Source organism: Petaurus breviceps, unplaced genomic scaffold, assembly GCF_028583685.1.
Source record: "Petaurus breviceps papuanus isolate PSGF00001 unplaced genomic scaffold, PetGlider_PUasm1.0 128, whole genome shotgun sequence".
Classification (NCBI taxonomy): Eukaryota; Metazoa; Chordata; class Mammalia; order Diprotodontia; family Petauridae; genus Petaurus; species Petaurus breviceps.
In genome coordinates this window covers 5,120,521-5,143,746 of record NW_027185664.1, presented here as the reverse complement: position 1 = coordinate 5,143,746, position 23,226 = coordinate 5,120,521, and the positions used below count along the sequence as shown (strand labels likewise).

Genomic DNA, 23,226 nt, shown 5'->3' with positions numbered 1-23,226 from the left:
TCGTCAAAGACTCATAGCTTGGTAGAGCTTAGTAGATTTTCCTTTCTACTGGTCTTGCATTTGATAACCTAAGGTTGCATCCATACCATGATGAAATAGATGAGAGCAGGAATTAAATGAGGGAAATAAAAATGAATAAAATATGACATATGCACACAGTCAACATGGCAAAGCGAACAGACTGCTAGCTTTTGAACAAGGAAGTCTTGGAGTCAAATTCTACTTTTGACCCTAATTAGCCATATAAGTGTAACCTCTGATCCTCAAGCTACTCAATAGGATTTATCTCCTAATTTATAGACAGATTAAGATCTGCATTGTTGGAAGGTATTCCTACATTGATGAAATTATAGCTCCTTGATGACTGATGTATATGTACATTATACTTAAATATCTCACACACACAAATCTACAAACATTGCTTGTCACTGTTTAAGTGGTCATCTATTGAAATCTATATTCTATGAATACAAGAGATTCATATATTCATTGGCCATGTGATTTGGTTAGTATTTCTTTTGCCATTTTAAATTATCTGACCTTATGAACAGAACACTTCATGGCAAATTTTCAAGCATAGGCAACATTTTCCATATCATTTTTAGTTTTTTTTTCTCTTTTCTTTTTTTTTTTCCTGAGATTTACTGAATTTTCCTCAGAGGCTGGGTTTAAGAATTCTTGATTTGTGAAAGTTAAGATAAAGTTATGCGTGTCCCTCTTCACCAAGATTAAAATTAACTCTTTGTTTTGTCCAGTGCTTTATGTATTGTAGGCATTCATTGAATGTTATTCATTATCATACATCACTGTTTTCTTTCTCATTTCCTTTCTCTTTCCTTTATCATTATGGTTTCTACCTTCCCTGAAGAGTTTGCATACTACAATAGTGTTCTACTTGCTTTTCAAGTTAGTTTTAAATGTAGGACTGAAATGCAAATGTGACCATATTTATTGTCCTTTTATTTCTTGGATTCTTTTTCCTACTTTTTGTAGTTAATTCTAACTAGGGCCCAAGCATGAGACCATCTGGATAAAAATATTGAGAACTAAAAACAGAAGGTGATTTTATTTTAAATATTTTTCTTGGAAAGATGATGGTTTGTTCTTGACTATCCTTCATGCTATAGTAGTAGCAGAAAAGTAGTGTAAAGAAAAACAATTCATTCTGCTTTCAGTGAATGGATTGAATGATTTTTTTAATTGATCAAATTTTTTTTTTAATTCATGTACTTGACAGCTTATATTTTTTCTTATTCTTCCAGCAAAGAGAACCTTCTTCAAGACTGAGGTCCTGCAGCGTGACAGATGGAGTTGCTGAACAATCTCATCTACCACCGGTAAACTTAAAGCTAATTTTTAGTTGTTAGATGATAAATTATAACATATGAAATCCTCCCTTAGATACAAAAAAGCAGTTTTTCCTGGGCAGATAGATATTCTTAACCAACTATGGATATCCACATTTTTGAAAAAGAAAAGAAAAAATTCACAGCCCCATCTGTCACCAAAATACGGAAGCCTGGTTTTCCTTGATTATAGTCATATGTGAGGGGCACATCAACTCCCCTTCAAACTACCTCATCATTAAGGAGAAACATTTGGAATAAATGATCTCGACACTAAAAGCTCATGACCCTGTTAGCCCAACTCAATACCAATTCTTATTCATCTGCTTATAGTTTTTGCCAAGAAGTAATTTGCTGGCAATGCACGTTAATAATTTCTTTTAGTTTTAAAGAGTTACTTAGATTAATAAAATATATATATAAATATATAGAATGGGGTGGCTAGGTGGCGCAGTGAATAGAGGCCCTGGAGTCGGGAGGACCTGAGTTCAAATCTGGCCTCAGACTCTCAACACAAAAAATAGCCATATGACCTTGGGCAAGTCACTTAATCCCAATTGCCCTCCAAAAAGCAAAAAAAAAAAAAAATAGATATGGAAGAATGGATATGCTCATGTGAACATGTATTCTGAATAGGCATTGTTATATAACAATTTCTGTGTTCCCTTTCCAAAAAATTACATCCATTATCTGAATTTTTTTAACCAGGATCTTCAATAACACTTTCTTTGAAAGTTAGCAGTGGCTTAGACTGTCTTTTCTCATTATCCAGTAAAGTCCACGAACCATCTCAAGGAAGTTATCCTGGACCAAACAATTGACCATAAATTACCATTTGACCCATTATTTTTGACAAATTTAAATGAATACATTTTTTGCCTTTGTAACTCCAGTGTCTAGCACCAGTATCTTCATATAGTAGGTGCTTAATAAAAGTTGTTTTGCATATAATTGAAGTAGAATTAGCATGTGTGTGTTTATTATATATATATTTATACTTAAATTGTCTTGGGGAGGTATTTTGAGTAAGCATGAAAATGACAGGTACATGCAGATTTCTTCTGCTGAAGTTAAAATTTAACCTTTTTAATTTGTGATTTGGCCATTAGAAAATTTGTTTTGTAAACCAATCAAACAAACAAAACACTATTATCTTCTGATTTTATTAAACTTGAATGAGCCATGATATAGAAATATGAGCAATTGTATTTTCCAAATCTATAAAGAATGTCTTCTGTTGACATGCATTTTTTAATGGAATTAATTAGAAATGTTTTTGAAGTAGTCCGTTCACTAGAATAACAAATAATTGGTTTCACTCTTCATATCTCCTAACTGGTAATCTGCACTCTTCTTCAGAAATTATTAACCTCTGTTCCCTATTCTTTACTGACCTATAATTGATTCCATACAATTAAACTTTTGTTCACTATATTTATTTAATTGATTTTTGAGTCTAGAGTTCACACACACACACACACACACACACAATGAAATACTGATCCAGTGAAATGAATGGCCATAATAGCATATTAACTAGTGGCTTAAACCTCATTTGGTGGTCGATAATGAGATTGTTAAGAATACAGAGCAGACAAATGTCTTTCTGGTATGATTTGGGTATAGACCTGTCTCAGTGAACTTTGATGAACTCTTGGGGTTCCTTTCAACCAAATAATCCTTTGATTCTCCTTAACGAATTAACGCTGCTTCTTTTTCTGTTGTAAGATCAAAGTATATGTTATTTTTGAAAAGCTTCACCTTCCTGAAAGCTGCTGTTTGGGGACTTCAAGGACACCCATATACTCAACACTCTTCTCTGGCTTTCTCAAGCTTTGTACTCACTGATCATCAGTGGCCAAATACTGATGTCCGAACCAAGAATTCTTTAATTCTTCCCTGTGGGGACTAAGAATGTCAAAGAAGAATTCTTTGGTGGTAGTTGTTTTTAAAGAAAAAAAATTCTTATAGTTGTTTGTTTAAAGAGAAAAATGAAACTTTCATTCTGATGGAGTTGTCAGTTGGGAATTTATTCATCACATCAAAAACACTATCTGCTTAGTTCTTTGTTATTTACTAATAAGGTTTTTTTTGGTAATTTAAAGAGGAAAAAATTCACATTCCTTTCTCCACTAATTATCAGTGATTGCTAGCTTGGTTTTGCTTCCGGACTGGATTGATTTAACAGGATTCTGATCTCGGGGGTTAACTTTCAATGACCCACACGTAGCTGTGATTCCTGATTCATGGAATATGAGAATTCCCTACCTGAATATTTTTAACTGACTTAAACTATGATTTAACAGCAGAGTGCCCCAACTAGGAGAGCCCGTTCGTCAACTGTCACTGGTGGTGAAGAACCTACGGTAATGCTCTTCTTTATCAGATACTAGCTACGAGTCTATTCGGGTTGGTTTTAACATTTTATATGAGGGTTGATTTTCTTTCTCCTTTTTAAACGACATTGACTTCAGGGTGTTCTTAAAATGCATACACTTCTTATTTTAACCCTTTGATTGGTTAAATACCCTATTCTATCTTTAGGAAAATAGAAGGTACTGTGATGCTAGGAATTTTTGTTACCTTTCCATGCAGTTACTCTCACTGTTTTTAAAAATGACCATTTACCATCTTTATCTGTTATGCTTTTTTTTGTTGTTGTTGGATGTCTTTTTCCTTTTTCTTATAATTCCAATCTAATCTATTACCTGGAATTACTCTGCGCATTTAGTCAATATATATTGATTTAATAATTCATCAATGGAATTATAAATATGGGATCAGAACTTATATGGTGAGCTCTTATCCACATCAGTTTCTCTCTCTGCAAATGTCTGAGTCAAATCCTTTTATCACCTCATATTTCTCTAGAAGAGTTTTTTTGCCTTAAGTTGTATATTTGAGGAATACAAATTAGTTTTACCTACGGGATGTTAATAATTTGAAAAATGGTCAAGTTGAAATGTTTATATGTAAAACTCCATTTGCAAGAAAATTGTCAGTAAAATCAAAATATTTTATGGTATCAAGTTGCAAACCATTTTGGAGAGATCTTTATCATGTGAAGTAGAAGGTGGGGAGAGAGAGAGAGAGAGAGAGAGAGAGAGAGAGAGAGAGAGAGAGAGAGAGAGACAGAGAGAGAGAGAGAGAGAGAGACAGAGAGAGAGAGAGAGAGAGAGACAGAGAGAGAGACAGAGAGAGAGAGAGAGAGAGAGAGAGAGAGAGAGAGAGTGAGTGAGAGTGTGAGAGTGAGTTTTCTTCTTACAATTGATCCTGGTTTTCCTGGGGTAAATCATGCCCAGTTTGCATGCTGTATCTTGGAATGAGTTTAGCTATGTAGTTCAGATTGACTTTGAATGACATTTTGAAATAATTTTAATGAAAATTGACATCAGCCAGCAATTTCCACTTCTTATCTGACGTTTTATAAATATTATCTCAGTCGACCCTCACAATAGCCCTAAGAAGTAGGGAGTCTTGTCTGCATTTCACAGTCGAGGAAACTGAGATAAACAGACATTAAGTGACTTACCCAGAGTCACACACTAGAAAGTGGCTAAGGCTGCATTTTGACTCAGGTTTCCCTCGCTCCTAGTGCTGCACTGCACCCCTTAGCTTATGGCACAGACTCGCCCCACTCTGAGGAAGTGATTAAAGGTATTATTTCCCTCATGCTTGTGTTTGTTTTGTTCACATCAGCTAATTGAATTTCAAAGAAGTTTAAAGCTGTCACTTGACCCTGGTGACACTGTTAAATTGGTGAAAATGGGTGCAGATCCCAGGTCTTTTAACTTCTTGTCTAGAGAAATGGCATGTCATTGTGGACAGAGGACAATTGGAGTCAGGAAGACTTTAGTTCAGATCTTGCTCCAGACATTAACTGGCTCTGAGACCCTGAGTAAGTAACCTCCCTCAGCCTCAGCATCTTTATACATAAAATAGGCATAATAATAGCACCTGTACACAGGGATTTTGTGAGAAGCACATGAGAAAATATATGTAAAGTATGTCATCAACCTTACTGCGCTCTATAAATGAGCATTTCTATTATTATTATACCATGGTTAGTAATATTATTACAGCATGGCACTATATAAGAGAGAGAGACAGATAGGTATTTTATCCTGCTGTGCATGTATAAGATGGTAGAATTGACTTGGATGCCAGCAATATAACATTGTGCTGTTGTGTGCACACACACAATCTTGAAAAATTTCTGATGTGGTCAAGTATGCACCTCAGACTTTTAAATTTAAAAATATGAATAATGATCAACTCATCTAATCCCATCATTCTACAAATGAAGAAATTAAGGTCCCAAGACCTTAATCACACTGACCCCTAAGAGCATGATCAAAACCTGGGCCACTGTTCACACTCTTTCAACATCCTTTCCATTATGTCAATATCTTATTTTGGGAGCATATTGTAGCTGTTATTGTTTTATATCAATTAATTTTTTCATTTTACCTAAATTCAACTATTATGCAATTATAATGGATGGATATGTGACATCATCAGGCACAACAGTAAATGTTCAGCCTCAGAGGCAGAAAAATTGTGAAATACTATATTAAAACCTGTTAGCAATTGTTAACTTCCTTCTCAATGACCATTTTGGGAAGTAACTTATGAACAACAGAAAGATGAAACATTAGTAATCATGCCATCAAATGATGGTAACTCTACTTGCACTTATTTTACCTTTCCTGGCTTTGTTTAAAATCTGAATCGTGCATTCTTATTGCTACCTTGTAGGGAGAGTATAATGTGGGTTTGTGTCCTGGGTTGGCATCATAGATTAACCATCTTCAAAGAGAGCCAACTATTTCAGGAAAATCATTTAATTTAAAGGAATTAGGCTCACCAGCTTCATTTCACATCATTAGAAATATTGAGCATTAAAGGTCAATGTTTCCAACCATCTTTTGATTTCATACACTTTAGAACACTACATAAGCACGAGTTATTATTTATTATTCTCCCATAGTCAGGGGGAGAAAGTCCGTAAGATTGTCCTGTTAGCTAGTCTTGTGTCTAGATCACTGAACAAGGCATCCTAATTCAGCTTCCAGTTCTGATGAAGTCAGTCTTGTGTCATTAAATGGGTACTTGTCCTGGAGTCTCAGAATCTGGGCTCTGAGACTCGCTGAGCATGTGACTGTGGGTAAGCCAGTTCATCTCATTTATAAAATGGAGATGATTATATTCAGGCTGCTTAGCCTTACGGGGTCGGGGCGCCCAAAGCACTCTGTTAATCTCAAAGCCTTTTGAACTCTTAGTAGTTGTTAAACCTGCCCAAGTTATTCAAGATATTTTACTTTTGTGCAATTTCACTGACAAACTCCTTGTAACTTTCAGTAATCGTTTAATGGATCCTTTGTGACTAGAGGCATATCACTTCTTCTCTTTTAGTTTCTTCATCTGTAAAATGAATGGGGGGATGGATTCAGTGGCATCAAAGGTCCTCCCACCTCTAAATCTTTCATCTTAAATGCTCACATATCCTTACCAGGCTATCAAAAGTACTAGAAAAACTCCCTCACAATTCAGAAAGAGTTTTATGAGGGCATGTCGCATTGCCTTTCCTTGCAGTGCTATAGAGGAAAACATGCCCAGTCAACAATAATTTCATCAGTGTGACTCAGCCAGTTTTTCTTTAGTCCATCTAGTTAAGAACATTTTCAGTGTGATTGATCCAGTAGGTTAAGACTCTGCCACCTGTATATTCCATGGACTTAATTAAGTCAGAATACATTCAAATTCATATCCCCACTGAAAAAAAACAGCAGGGCTGCCATAGGTTACAAGAATCACATCTACTGATCCCCTTCATTATGTGTATTGCCCTTTTTTAAGAAGAACTTCCAAGATCAAAATTTGCTGTGGTCTGCAAGAGTTCTCCTTTTGGATTGAATCCCTTTTTCTCCCAACAGTTTCTGACAGGACTAGAGAACAGGGCAGTTAATTTTAAAGGTTTATCACTTAATGGTTTTCAACAGGTGACAGAGGATAAAGTTTATATGGATACTCTTCATTTTCATACAATATCATTGCTCTTATCATCGTCAAAATAGTTTTCACCAGATCTTTATACCATGTGTTAGCTGCCCCATGGAGCAGATTAATTCCCATCTGGAACATACTGTATAGTACATGAAGTGAAATCTTTGACCTCTTGTAAAGTGTTGCCCAAGTTACGTGGCAGAACCCCATTTTAATAGGATGCTATTTCCAGCAATTACACTCCAGTCACCCACCCACATGACACCAGCTTTCTGTGTCCTGTTTTGCCAAGGTTTTTAGATGCTAAACTTAATCGCAAAGCAAAAGAGATTAGAGTTATCAAAGAAAGAACTTGAGTTACGAATACCTTTTATTCTTTTTCCTTTTAATGTTAAAAAGCATTTATTTTCTCTCCCCCTTCTCTTATACCCCCATACCCATTAAAAAGCAGAAAAACCTTAAAACAAATAAGCACAGTCAAGCAAAACATTCCCATAACGACCATGTCCAAAAGTTTATGTGCCACTCTGTATCATGAGCCCACCACCTTTGTGTCAGAAATCAAGTAGGATGCTTCATTATTGGCCTTCCAGAATCTTAGTCATTGCACGGTTCAGAGTTATTAAGTCTTTACTACTTGTTTGTCTTTATAATATTGTTGTTCCTGTTAAATTTTGCTCTTGGTCCTGCTTATTTCACTCTGCATCAGTTCACATAAGTCCCTCAGATACAAATATGTGAATAAAGAGATCATAACAGCATCTATTCAAGTAAATGGTGGTCCAAGAGGAGTCCCTAATTAAGGAAAATAATCATGAAAGAAGGTCAATATCTTCTTTCAGCTTTACATATAAAATATTACAGGTGTCATTTTGGTCTTCAGACCTGCTGAACCTTCCAAAACTTTTTATGTACTTTTTTTCTAAATAACACACAATGCTACCCTGTCCTCCTAGATAAGAGGACTAAAGTAACTTATATAGGATACATTCTTCACATGTAGAGTCATGGATTTAAAGAGAAAAGCTCTATTCAGATTCCTTCTTCTCAAACTCCTAAATAATTTTCAGCCTGTGGCGGCATCAAACCTTGAGAAATATGAATCCTAGTAGAGAAACCTTTTTCTGCTCTTTTTCAACCTTGCTTATATATTTGTCACTGTGTATAATCCTTGAAAAAAAAAACCTTAGAATGTAGTCAGGGTTGGAGGGGCTAACAAAAGACAAACACGCTAGTAGCTTGTTGGTGGAAGGAAGTTGGAAGGAACCACGCTAATAAATGATTAAAAATTCCAGACCCTTTGACTCAGATCCCATGGCCAGGCATATATGTCTCAAGAAAGGAAAAGACAGACATATAAAGGTCTTACATATACCAAAATGTTTGTAGTGGCATTTTTTTTATTATAACAAAGAATTGGAAAATGAGCCTCTTTTTATTAAATAAATACTTTCTTTTCTCTAAAAGGTTTTGTGTATTAGGATGTTCAGAAGGTAGAATTTAGGGTTAATTTGAGAAGGACTATGGGAGCATCCCTATTGCAGTTATCTGGGGAAATATATTCTTTAAAGTAGAACTAGTCAGACACTAAGGAATTGCTTTAATGAAAGATGACATTTAAATTTTATTAGAATTAAATTATTATTTAATAATTTATTATAATTTTTATTATTATTATAAAATAATAAATTTTAAATTAAATCTAAAATATTCATGACCTCAATAGACTTTTAGGACCAAGCAGTCTCTTATTATTATCATTTCCAGAGCAGTGGCTCTGTAGATTCAATAGATTTTAGGGCTTACACACTATGTCATTCTTGTACTTGATTCCTGTAATTGTATGTAGTGACGTTGCATACCTAAGGATAAGTGACTGGAAGTTTTACATTTTGAAGATAATCCCTTTTAAATGTGCTCCTGTTTTTTTTTTCCTAAAAATAACATTAATATGCTGTGTTAAAGGGAAAGGATTCTCAAGGTGAAAATGACGTTATAAAGCTGTTCACAGAATTATTGAAAAGCATAAAATAATGCCAGTTTCTTGCATAAACAGCCATCAGTGGCCTACGTACATACTACGCCGGGCCTTCCTTCAGGCTGGGAAGAAAGGAAAGATGCTAAGGGACGCACATACTATGTCAATCATAACAATCGAACTACAACTTGGACTCGGCCCATTATGCAGGTAGGAAGACTCTGTCCAAATTATAGCGGCAGGCAGTAGAATTTGAAAATGTGGCCCATTTTATTGTTTTTCAAAATTCATCCATTCTACTAAAAGATCATGAAGAAAATGTATATTCCACCAAGTATGGTATGGAGTTGAGTACAGAATTTACCTGCAGACACATTTCTTCTTTGGTGCCCAAGATGAAATATAATTGGGTTTATTTTTAGAATGTTAAATAAATGAGATTTCCAAAATAATAATAATAGTCTGTTATAATGTGTTACTAACATCTTTTTTCTGGTGCCTGAAGATAGTTTTGATTCTGGGGGAATGATTCATTTTTCTTCCCCTTAACAGTATTTCCCTGCCCCTTGTCCCCAATATTACTATGTTTAATGATTTCCTCTAAGACTTAAATAAGCCAAACTTTGTTGTTGTTATTGTTTGGGGGTTGCACAGCCTAATCAGAGACAGAAGAAGATGCTCACATTTAGCTAACTTGTCTTTGCCTCTAAACTAGCTTGCAGAAGACGGTGCCTCTGGATCAGCTTCCAGCAGTAACAACCATCTAAGCGAGCCCCAGATCCGCCGGCCTCGTAGCCTCAGTTCGCCCACAGTAACTTTATCTGCGCCGCTGGAGGTGAGAAGTCTGTCTCATCTAACCAAGGATCACTTCTATCCCGTGACTTCTCTCTCCCTCTTTCTCTTGTCTCTTAAGTCTGACTCCAGTTTGGCAGCCCCCTTCTTCCTTTCTCCATGGTCTGTTGTTTCCCTTTATAGCAAAGGTGTTCTTCTGGCAGCTTTTCTACATGCTTCTCTGTTTTGCCTAGCAACATTCTTTGATTCCTTTCACTTAATTCCCACACTCATTTTGCTGGGCTCTTGGTGAGTTGTGAGTTATTCCATCTTGGTTGGGACTTCTGCCATCATTACTGTGGACTCTCACCTAATTTTATTTTATAAACCTTCCAAGGCTTCTGTCTGAGCTTTACAATGTGGCTTTTGCTTTCATCGTTAGGAAACACTGGGATTGTCATTGTATCTGCCTTCATGTTTTTCAAGCAAAGATTCTGGCATAGGTATGGGTTGTTCATGTAGTCTACAAATCATGGCTGGGCATTCAGCTTGTGCTTTCATTTGTGTTGTTTACAACATTGTTTCTTAAGTATCATGATTGTCATAAGCAAATAAGTGAGTGGAAAAGCAATCCTTTCAAGGCATTGAGTGGTTACAGTATTGGGAGAGTAATTGTGTATCACTTAAATTCAGGGGATTCTGAATGCCTCATGTTTAAAATGTATACAGACAGGGCACATCGTATAATAGAACAAGCTTCCTCAAAGGTAGAGCTTAATTCTTAAAGTTCATGTCTCTGTGTTGCACAAAAGTCACAAGACTTTTCCTCCAGTAAACAAGCTTTACATTTTGTCACTGTAAAGATTATAAGCACCTTCCCCATTAGATTGTGAGCTCTTAAGGGCAGGAACCAACATTCTTGGTGGTCTGTGAAATCCTCTCTGAGCTTAGCACAAAACCCTATGTTTCATTTGTGCTAAATAGCTGATTGTTGCAGTTTATATTTGGAAGCATTTGTTGATAGCCATGGAGGAATACTAAACTAACAGAAATACTTAAGTGAGATTAAAAAAGTGAATTAAAGCAAATGTATAGATAGGAATAAGTATTATTTAAAAGTAAATGCCTACTTCTTATTCTTCTCCAGTGAGAAGCTTTCCATAAGCCCGCTTGGGCTTATCTAAAATGGCAATGGAAGAGTTCTAATGGGTATCATTATTCCATAGGGTGCGAAAGATTCACCCATACGTCGAGCTGTGAAGGACACCCTTTCCAATCCGCAATCCCCACAGCCATCACCTTACAACTCTCCAAAACCACAGCACAAAGTTACACAGAGCTTCCTGCCACCTGGCTGGGAAATGCGGATAGCTCCCAATGGCCGTCCATTCTTCATTGATCATAATACAAAGACTACCACATGGGTAAGGTGAATGTGGGCTTTCTGTTTTGACTTTTCTCGGTTTTATTTGCCTACAGTTTATCTAAAGTATATCAGTCAGATAAAGATGTTTTCTTCTTAAAATCTTTGATTGCTTTTTTTTTCATTATTCTCTTAGTCTTCATATTTAAAACAAAGATTTAGTGACTCTGGGTGACTTTCTGACTTTTGATATGGACTATATTTAGGCTTTGCCTCTTTATAAGGGTTTACACTTTTTAATATCAAAAGACAACTTAAAAATCATAGCAAGTTTCTGTGCCCAAAAATTGAGTTAGTGCATCATCTTTGAAACTGGCATTTTAGCATAGAATCTGATGTCCAGATTTAGACTGGGTGCTAAAAGTTTTGTCATTTCTCATTTCAAAATAAAACTTGCTGTTCCATTCTATTTCACAGAAAAAGACATGTTTAAAAAGGCATGTGTGATGTTCAGTCATTTTTGGTCATGTCCTACTCTTCATGACCCTATTTGGGGTTTCCTTGGCAAAGATACTGGAGTGGTTTGCCATTTCCTTCTCTTGCTCATTTTTAGGAACTGAGGCATAGTTAAGTGACTTGCCCCCAGGGTCACCCAGTAGTAAGTTGTCTGAAGTTTGATTTGAATTCAGGTCCTCTGGTTTCTGCTAGGTTTTAAAATTACACTAGGACTGGCACTCCATGTATTGCGTCTCCTAGCTACAACCTAGCTGCCCTTAAAAAGGGAATGGAAGGAAGGGAGGGAGGGAGGGAAGGAAGGAAGGAAGGAAGGAAGGAAGGAAGGAAGGAAGGAAGGAAGGAAGGAAAGAAAATATGTTCTTTAAAAACAACTCAGGATTTAAAACATTACATGTAAAATCTAATTTTAGTCACTTAGATTCTGCCTCAGTTGTCCTCATCTACAAAATGACATTGTTGGACTGCGTTGTCTTTTTTGGGGTTTTTTGTTTGTTTTGAAGCACAGAAATTGATTAGATAATTAAGGTTTAAATTAGGTCTTAAATCACTCTTTAGAAGTTGACTTAATTTTTAACAAATGGTGTTAAAAGTCTGTATGTGTGTTTGTGTATGTTTGCATGTTTGCTCAGTCCCCTGGACAGTTTTCTTTCTATGAGTATTTTTACTAATTTGTGTGCCTGTGTTAGAAAAAGCAACTTGTAAAATATAATTAAGAATATTGATCTAAAATAAATTAGGGGAATTGTAAATACATAAATATACACTTAGGTTTGCATGTAAAATACCTTGAAATCTCTTGTAATAGGCTTTGCAGATAAAGCATTTATTTTTATCAATATTACAGATTTATGCAATGCCCTTTTCCTATCGAACCTAAAATGTAAAGCAAAGGGAAAAAATAAACTTTCCACTGCTTTCTTAAAAAAAAAACAACTCATTATGTGGACAGTTCCTTTCCTAGTTACAAATAATTTGGACTGTTATGTTAACATAACATACTAAGTTTTCTTTTCAGGCTGCCCAGTTCCATGTACTGTTGAACTACTATAATTTCAAAACCCAGCCAGAAAATGGAGCTCTAGAAATAGGGGAGAACGTATAAAAAGGGCTGGATTAGTATAAGGAGCCACTGTGGCCTGCCAATATAAGCTATGATTTCAGTAATTGGAGCTGGCTTAGTCATCAAATCCTCTAACTTTTCATGGCCTCTCACATCCCTAGCTCAGTGTCATTTCTGTTGTGTGTATTTAATTTTAAGTAGCACAGGCTTTGTTTTTTCATGTATTGATGCTGACTGAAGCAGTTTTATCTTCCATATCTAGTTTTCTGCCGAGATAGAAATATTTGACATATTTGCCAATTTATACGTTTTTAAATGTTTTTTTTTGTTGTTGTTTTTGAGAAAGTTGACTTTGCGGTGTTGTTGGAACATTTTCTAGTTAATAACTGGCAATTCCACAAGCCTCTGCCCCTCTCATTTAGATCAAGAGTGTTCCCTGCTACAGCTACATTATGTCTTTGAAACAAAAACCTATACACAGGCTCTCATTGTGGATGGACAGAGCTGCCTCATATGTTTATTTTAACAGGGGTGGTTGGGGCAGGGGTGCCTGTGGTGAAGATCATTTTCAGGCTGTCATCTTTTTACCATCTTTATTTTTTTTATTTTAAAGGGAAAAAGCACAGTTATTCTTATATTTTGATCTTTTCTTAATAAAAAAGGGAACCAATATAATTGGTTTAGAATATGGGGGAGAAGAATCCCCATTCCTTCCACATCATCATGGCCACTGCACTTTCTAAAGATTCAGCAGCAGTCTGCTGACAACAAAAACAAAAATAAAGCCACAATTTTGCCAAGCAAATTAACTTTATATTAGAATATGTGAAGCACATCAGTTCTGTCCATTATATACAATGAGCAGGTGTAAGATCATTGGTGTGAACTGTTAAGCATCAGAGAAGCGTTGCCTTGCTCTGTAGAATGTGCTTTCTTCATTTGTTCATTAGTCTGCGACTAATGGAGCCCAGATTGAGCTTTCAATGCCCTTTGTAGACCAGTGATCTAAAAATCTACAGACAACTGAACTGCCAATCCAGAGACATCTCTCAGTAAAACTCACCAACATGCACAAAGGTAAAATATACAAGAGATTGTAACTTTCTGTGTTCCAGTCCTCATTGTCATAGTATTAATCCTTGGGTTGCCTGTTTGTATTATTTCACTGGATACACAGCTGGTGGTCTATTTTCAGAGTAGGAAGGACTTCTGTCTTTATTGCATTAAATAAATAGTCCCAAGCTCATTTATTCTTAAGGACTTGATCTAAAGCCCTTGCATTTAGTACAAGGGACATCAGACAGATAATTTGGTGGCAAAAGCCACATAATTAGAGGATTTGTAGCCCAACTCTGCTATTTAGTATCTCTGGCATAAGTCACTTCACCTTGAGGCCTCAGTTTCCATTTAGAAAATGAGAAATTTGGACTGGATGATATTTGAGGTTTCCTCCGGCACTAAATCTTTTTTTAGTTCAACCCTTTCATTATACAAATTAGAAAACCATGGTCCAGGAAATCAAGTTGGCTTGCCCTTAGCTCACACAAATAGTGAGAAGTAGAGCTAAAATTGGAATTAAGGTTTTCTGACTACAAATACAGTGTTCTTTTCCCTTCAGGATTTTATTCTGTCTGAATCTAAATCAACGAGCTCTGGCATATTCAAGACCTAGTCTAGGCATTCTCTTAAATATGGAAGGAATATTTAAGGAGTATTGATTTTTTTTATATGTGATTGTATTTTTAGAACTGAGAGAGACCTCTCAGACCATTGGATCCAACTGTCTCATTTTACAGATAAGTTTCTTTACAGAGAAGTTAAATGTTTTAACAGGGGTCACACAGGTAGTAAAATCAGAGATGGGATTTGGACCCATCAGAGAGTTCAGAGGAGCAGCTAGGTGGCACAGGGGATAGACTGCCAGACCTGGAGTAAGGAAGACTTATCTTCATGAGTACAAATTCAGCCTCAGACACTAACTAGCTGTGTGACCCTGGGCAATTCACTTAACCTTGTTTGCCTCAGTTTCCTCATCTATAAAATGAGCTAGAGAAGGAAATGGCAAACCACTCCAGTGTCTTTGCCAAGAAAACCCCAAATGGAGTCATGAAGAGTCAGGCCCAACTGTATGACAAAACATTTCTTACTGTAGAACCAATTTTTCTTTCAGTTAGCCATGGTTCCTGTATCTTATAACTTTTATAAGCCTTTCATTATTAAAAGGACACTTTTTTATGGGTATGTGTATGTACATATGTACAACTTTAAAGCATTTATTACTAGATGGGGAAACAGTAGAGAAAAGAATAGTGAGTGAATAATTTTTATAGTGACAGGTGGGAAAGAAAAAGATTCATCTCTCCTTTTATTTTTTAAATTAATTAATTTATTTTTAGTTTTCAATATTCACTTCCATAAGATTTTGAGTTCTAAATTTTCTTTCCTTACCCAAGAGAGCGTGCAGTCTGATAAAGGCTCTACATCAACATTCATATTAAACATTTTCACATTAGTCATGTTAAAAAGAATTAGAACCAATCAGAGAGATTTTGAGAAGGAAGGAACAAAACAAAACAAAAAAAAAAGGAGCGTGAGTAAATAGTCTGCTTCCATCCGCATTCAGACTCCATAGCTCTTCCTCTGGATGTGAATAGCGTTTCCCACCATGAGTCTTTTGGAGTTGTCTTAGATCCTCACTTTGTTATCACTCCATTTAATAAGATGGTTTTTAAAGTACACCAAGTCAATAAAAACCTTCTTCCGGAAAGCGCATATAGCATTTGTTTGGTAGCTCTCTCATGCCTTTCGTGTGCGATATTATGATCTGTATTTGTTTCGTATGCACTTACAAGACTGTGAACTGCTTGAGGGAGCATGTTGTTTCTTACCTAAATCTTGTATCTACCCAGTCCTAAGCACATTTCTCTACATACATTATATATTTAATAAATGTTCATTTGATCCATTATTCCCTGGTATTTCCATATAAGATGAAAGATATAAATGCAGATATTATTGATAAGATAGCTGGTTTATGGGCCCACTTCTCTGTTGTTTTTTTTTCTTGCTTTGATGCTTCTTGAGAATAATCTTATGATCTATTTTTTTAATTTCATCTTTTATTTCTTCAGCTTTCATTTCTTTGTAATAGCCACTTTTTTTTTGAAAAAATATGATTAATTGTATTATTAAAACTTGGGTCACATTTCTTTCTTCCCAATATCCAATGGCTCCATCAGACTTTATGAATAGTTAATATATAATGTAATTAATTATATGTATATATAATATGTAAAATATACATATATATGTAATTAATATAGATATATGCATAAACCAGTTAGGTGATTTATTTAGTAGGATCACTAAGGGTCCAGAACATTAATGTTCTTGCTATGATTTAAACCAGAGGATAAAGGCAGTTGAAGGTAAGGTTCAGGCTGCTTCACAGGCAGATAACAGATTTCACAGAGTTGATTTCACCATGAACCCAAATGCTATAAGAAATGTCATGTAATGGAACACTGACTACCTTGCCTTGCAGCATTCATGAGAGCATAATTAAAAAGACCACCTTGAAGATAATTACAGACTATGCCAATAGGGGGCAAAAATTAGAGAAAGTCTATGAAGAATTTGACAAGATCCTCCAAAGTTCCTTAGTAGATGCCTTAAAACTCAGTATCTTTAATGCAAAGATGAGCATAAAGGAAAACAGTGAAAAATATATTGCACAGGATGGTTCAGGATTATAAAATGAAAGAGGTCAAAGGTGTGTACACTGCTTAGAAGCCCAGACATTTCAGATACTCTTCAAGAAAATAGTAGGATAGGGGCAGGTAAGCAGTGCAGTGAACAGAGCACCAGCCCTGGAGTCAGGAGGACCAGGGTTCAAATCTGGCCTCAGACCCTTAACACTTACTAGCTGTGTGACCTTGGGCAAGTCACTTAACCCCAACTGCCCTGCCTTCCCCCCCTCCAAAAAGCAGCAAAAAAAAAAAAAGATAGCAGGATGATTCTAGATATAGAGAATATCAAACAATATCACAAAAATGAACTAACTGTATCCCAACAGGAAGTTGTTTTAAATAGTTGTGCAGTCAGATTAGAGTAGAACTGTGGTCCAAATTAACACCAAAAGAAAATAAATGAAGGGGATGATGAGATATGGCATGATATGGCATGAAATGACAAAAGTTCCAGCATGAACATTCTAGACATTTCTCCTCAAATGGGAAGTGAACAAAAAAAATCAGCATGAACCATCACCATTTCCTACAGAAAGTTAATTGTTGGGAAGTAGCAAGGGGGCAGAAAGCGGCCTCAAATTCAATTCAGCAAATGTTCTGAGTGTTTATTATGCTAGGCCCTGGGGACGATGATGATGATGACAATAGCTAACATTTATAGCTAGTGCTTATGTGTCAGGCACCGTGCAGAGTGTTTCACAATTATTATCTCATTTGCTCCCCACAACTATGAGAGGTAGATATCATTATCTCCATTTTACAGATGAAGAAACTGAGGCAAACAGAGGTTAGGTGACTTGCCCAGGGTCACACAGTTGGAAGTGTCTGAGGCCAAATGTGAACACTGGTCATCCTGACTCCAGGTCCAATTCTCTCTCCACTGTGCTAGCTAGATAACAACAGCAGCAACTTAAGTAATGAATTAAAAATGAGCAAAGCAATCGCCTGGAGTAGTTAGCATTCTAATGAATACAACTATGTACATAAGTCAGTAAACGCATCGGTCATTTTAGAAGGGAGACAACACTAACAATTAGGGGGTCGAGAAAGGCTTTGCTTCAAAACACCCCCACCAGCAAACACTCGTTCTTCTTTCCCAAACAGAGAGACATGGCAGCTAAAGTCCAAACTGGTTGAGAATAAAAACTCATTTGCAAAACCTTGAAGAAAGTGGTATATGTAAGTTGTTGAGTGGACTCATTTCTTAAATATCCAGGAGGAAAAAAGGATCCAAACTTACTGTGATGACAATTAAACCAGATCAATGCAAGAACATTTATAGATGAAACTGGATTTTGATTACAATCAGTAACCAAAATTGGAACCAATTTGTCATTACCACTGTAAGGAACTGTTGTTAGTTATTGACAGTAGAATCACACCTCCTCCTGAGATACTATGTGAAGAAATGGAAATTGCAGTAGAGAAGGAAACAGATGGGAAGAAGAGCTAGGCCAGGCTAAGCAGGCACAAAACATTCATGCTATTAGTGAATTTATTTTAAAAGCATAGAGATTCATTCTAAGGATATTTGCATGAAGAGAAGATGTTGAACAATTAGGAAAACTTCTGGAAGTTATCATCCTCTCCAAGAAGTGATTGAAAGAATATATCAGGGCACCCAGGTAGCACAGTAAGAGCACTGGCTCCAGTGTCGGGATGGCCTGGGGATCTAGTCCGGGCTCAGACACTTAGCACCCTCCCAGAAACACCTGGCCGTGTAACCTTGAGCAAGTCACTTAACCCCAGTTGCTTAGGGATGGCCAGGTGGCTCAGCAAGTAAGAACACCGGCTCCAGTGTCTGGATGACCTGGGGATCAAATCTGGGCTCAGATACTTAGCACCCACCCAGAAATAACTGGCCATGTAACCTTGAGCAAGTTGCTTAACCCCGATTGCTTTAAAAAAAAAAAAAAGAAAATATATCACCAACTATTGATACCTAAACCTATTTTCTCCTACAAAATCTTTATGAGAATGACTTGAACACACTGAGACACACATATTCTTGACAAAAACAAAAAGGAGCAAGCAGACTTTTATTAGTGCTTTTCTATAGGAGAATGCATTTTCATGTGGTTGTGGTTTGTCCTTTGTTCCTGAAGAGGACCATGACATCAGGAAGATGATACCGTGATTTGTAAGTGAATTTGATTTAAGTGAGGCAGGGCTGTACAAAATCACCAGCCTCACTTTCTCCTGCAGAACCATCTGGGTTCGGTGGTCAGATATAGATCAGGACAACTAGAGACTTAGAACAGAAAGATGGATCATTGTCAGAAGTGTTTTCCACTGTCTTGGTGGATGTCCAGTATAAGACCCAATTGAAAAAGGGATTGCTTTTAGAGGGACAGCCCTCCACATCCTCTTTATAGAAAACACTGCAGTGATTGCATCACCCCCTGGAGTCTTAGAGATGCTTCTCTGTGGAGCTTCATCAAGGATGTCAAGCATCCTTTAAGATTGCACTCACAGTCCTCTTCCAGGGCACACACCTCTTTGTTAGTGTTCTCTTTCTTATGAAATCATCTCCTGTGTCTGCATGCTATTGCTCTGTTCTGCCTCAACAGATTATCTCCTTTTTGTAAGGTGTCGGTTTGTTTTCTATCTATCCCAAGGACATAGCACAATGTCATGCCCACCTTTATTTTGTAGTCGAGATTGCTGACTCTTTTAGTGGGACCAGCTCTCAATATGGAAAATCTCTCTGCTATCCTGGAATTTATAGCCTTCTACTGGGCACTTGAGAGAGTGGGGTGACTGCCCCTGGCCATAGTCAGTGATTTAATTCTAGATTTTTCTGACATTAAGGCTATCTCCCTATCAACTATCTCATATTATATCTCCCCTTACATGTTATAGCTACTCAATAAATGTTTGCTTATTGAATTTATAACCATTCTAAAGAGTCTGGCCTAATAGTAATAACCATGTAATATAAAGAGTACCTCTTGTCCAGGTGTGAAAGGCAATTGGAATGTAGAAGCCATTGAGTCTGTCTATCTGTCTGACTCTCCAGCTGGCTATATGTGCAAATGTGTGATAAATACATGTATGTAGATCAATGTATACATGTACAAATGTGTATTCATATATACATGGCTATATATATATATGTCCATTTGTCTATATATACAAATGTTTGATATATAATGAACATGTACATTGTATAAATGTCTGTGTATATGTATATCTCTGTCTAGATGTATGTGTTATATACATCTACACACATATCTATTACATATATACAAACACATGACATTATGTATCTGGGCCCAGAACTGTCTAGGAGTAACAAAGTGGCCTGAATTTCCTTTGGCAAATTTCACAATGTTTTAAATTATCCCAAGCTGTTCTATAAAACCAACTACCCCAAACATCTTTGAACAGTGATCTTTTTCAACAGATCCCAAGTGGATATGAATTCTAACACTAATGAATCAAAACTGTGGATCTCCAAAGAGCAGCGGAGAGACATGGGGGTCCTGAATAGCTTGCAGGCTGGTATTAAAGATATAAATTATGATTAGAAAAGGATAGAGATATAGAATTTTCAGTGTTAAGAATAGGGGCTCAAACCTAATCTCCTATGATTTGTTGGTTTAGTTTTTGTTTGGGTTGGTTTTTGCTTTTTGTGGAGGGGGGAAGGCAGGGCAATTGGGGCTAAGTGACTTGCCCAAGGTTACGTGGCTAGTAAGTGTTAAGTGTCCAGGGCCAGTGCTCTATTCACTGTGCCACCTAGCCACCCCATAATCTCCTATTATTTGAAAGCTTTGCTCATTTTCTGAGGTTTTTTCTTAGTTTTAGTCTTTTCAGACTCTCCTGAAAAATTTAAGATATTTTGAGTCCATCTTCTAAAAGTAGCAGAAATGAAAATTTAATCTCCAAAACTTGGTCAATCTTCTATTTAGTATTCTTTTTTTTTTTAGTATTTAGGGGTTTGGAAAGTTTTTTTTAAGTATTATTTTTAAAAAGTAATGCAACAATGAGGAAACTGTTCTTGAAATAATCTAGGAACCCAGACTTTTGGAAGCTAGCATTGGAATTTTTTTAGGGAACAGTAATGTATAAATAAATAAAAACACAGTTCTTTATAACATTTTAGAATGGGAAGAATGAATCAAAGTTATTTATTAAGCATAGGAAGCAGGTTACAAGCATGGTGGCAAGTGCTGAGGATACAAGTACAAAACTCAGAGAAACCCTATTGTTAAGTAGTTCACATCCTAAGAGATAGAGAGAGGTCAGATGAAAGAGCCCAGTGCTCCTTCAGGTACAGCAAAGAGAGATGGCTATGCTGACTTTATATGTGTGATGAGTATTTTATTTGTTGCCTCTCAGTGGGTGGGAAAGGGAGTAGAAGACAGGGTAAAATTTGGAGCTAAACATTTTTTTTTTATTTTAAAAATGAAAAAAAAGAATAAGTAGTTGATGTAAACTAATGCTTGCATGCTGTTGATGAATAAAGTTTGCTAGCATTGAAAAAAAATTATAAAAAGAAGAGAGATGATAATGTATGTTCTTTAAAATCATTTCCATTGATTAAAAAAAAACCACCTATCTCTTTCTGATATTGAAACGTTTGACCAGTCCAGATAATTTGTTGTTAAGAATTTTCTTTTGGGGAGAGTCTTCAGTAACTGTGGCTACTGGGGAAGCAGAACCTACAACCCTTGCTGAGGGAGATTTTGGGCCACGTCTCCATGATGATTTTGGAATCATCAGCCAATAGATCTTGAAGCCATTATGACTTGGATGGCTCAATCAAGAGCAAGCATTTATAAGAACCTCTTTTGTGCCAGGTGCTAGGTGCTGGGGATACAAGTACAAGGAATGAGACAATCCCCAATCACGGGGAGTTTCCAACAGGGAAGCAAGTATTTATGTATATGTACCTCTGTGTGTGTGTGTGTACATGTACATGTGTACACATATATAGATGTGTGTATGTGTTCTCATGCAAATACAGAATAAATATGAAGTGAATAAAATACAAGATAGAGTGGAAGGGCATTAGAAATTGGAGGGAAGAGCTTCCCATAGAGGGTGATGCTTTTTCGAAAGAAGGGAATTCTGTAAGGCAGAAGTAAGGAGTGAGTACATTCCAGTCAGAGAGAATGGCCAGTGGAGGGATATGGAGATGGAGGTCATTGTGTTGTGTGTGAGGAACAGATCATAGGCCAGTTTGGCAAGACTGAAGAGGGTGGGAGAGGGAGTAATGTAGAGAAAGTCTGAAAAAAGAGGTGAAGACAAGATTTTTTTGAAAAGCTTTAAAAACTAAACTGGGGAGCCATATTTGATCCTAAAAGCAATGGGGAGCTACTTTGACCCTTTGCACATTTTGTCTTGGCTTCCTAGTTGGGAGAGAAATGAAGTCCATATAAGTGCTCCTTCAAATAAGAGAATTCCCTGTTATACCAGACTCTGAAGTAGGAAGGAAAGTTCCAGGACGTTTTGCCCAACATGTACCTGGCCAGAAATTCCCTCTATAATATCCCCAGCAAGTGGTTATCTGCTGAAAGATCTTTAATGAGGAAGAACCAATTACTTCACAAGGCAGCACAATGTATTTTTGGACAGTTTTAATTAGGAAATTTCCCCATATGTTGTTACTCATTGCAATTTCCACCCATTCTTCCTAGTTCTGCCCCTTGGAACCAAGAAGAAATTTGATACTTTTCTCATATGATGGCACTTCATTGTAGTGTAGTGAAAAGAACATTGGCTGTAGAGTCAGAATTTGGGGGTTCAAATCTCACCTCTAGTACTTCATTAAAGATGTGACCTTGGGCAAGTGACTTAACTCTCTCTAGGCCTCAGTTCCCTCATCCGAAAAATGACAAGGCTGGAGTAGATGGCCTCTGAGGTCCCTCCTAGACGAATGATCTATAAATACTGAAAGCTGGCCTTTAAAGGCAAGTACGTGTCACAGTGGATAAGAGTACCAGTATCTTCCAGGATTCTAATCTGGCCTCAGACACTTACTAGCAGTGTGACCCTGGGCAAGTCACTTGATCCTGTTTGCCTCAGTTTCCTCATATGTAAAATTAGCTGGAGAAGGAAATGGCAAACCACTTCAATGACTTTGCCAAGAAAGCCCCAAATAAGGTCACAGAGTCAGATAACCAAACAACAGCAACAAGCCTTAGATGGCAAAGGGGTTTCCCTTGATGAGAATTTTTAAAGAAGAAACCAAATAACTTAATCTGAGCTATTGTCGAGGAGATTCCTGTTCAGTTGTGGGTTCTACTGAATAAAACATCAGGATCCAGTCATTCCTAAATTCTGTGATTATGTTCATTCCTCCTCCTCTGCCTGTTCACCTAGACTAGGTAGGAATAGACTATTGATCTATATACTAATGCTACCTTGTGCATTGTAAGTAAATCAATCAAATAAGTGGTGCCCAGTTTTTAAGGACTGCTAGAAATCAGGCA

At 36.6% G+C, this 23,226-nt stretch overlaps 1 protein-coding gene across 8 annotated transcripts in view; it reads left to right on the top strand.

The window, feature by feature from the left end:
• Positions 1–23,226, top strand: part of LOC138171839 (E3 ubiquitin-protein ligase NEDD4-like) — a 507,053-nt gene that overhangs the window by 418,027 nt on the left and 65,800 nt on the right. For 5 of the 8 annotated variants that reach the window (XM_069101437.1, XM_069101443.1, XM_069101449.1 and 2 more), the window contains 5 exons: positions 1,263–1,337; positions 3,653–3,712; positions 9,409–9,540; positions 10,046–10,165; positions 11,328–11,525. In XM_069101437.1, the coding sequence (XP_068957538.1) occupies positions 1,263–1,337; positions 3,653–3,712; positions 9,409–9,540; positions 10,046–10,165; positions 11,328–11,525 (585 nt within the window). The remainder of the gene's footprint in view (positions 1–1,262; positions 1,338–3,652; positions 3,713–9,408; positions 9,541–10,045; positions 10,166–11,327; positions 11,526–23,226) is intronic. The other 3 variants (XM_069101446.1, XM_069101432.1, XM_069101430.1) reach the window with 1 other exon arrangement.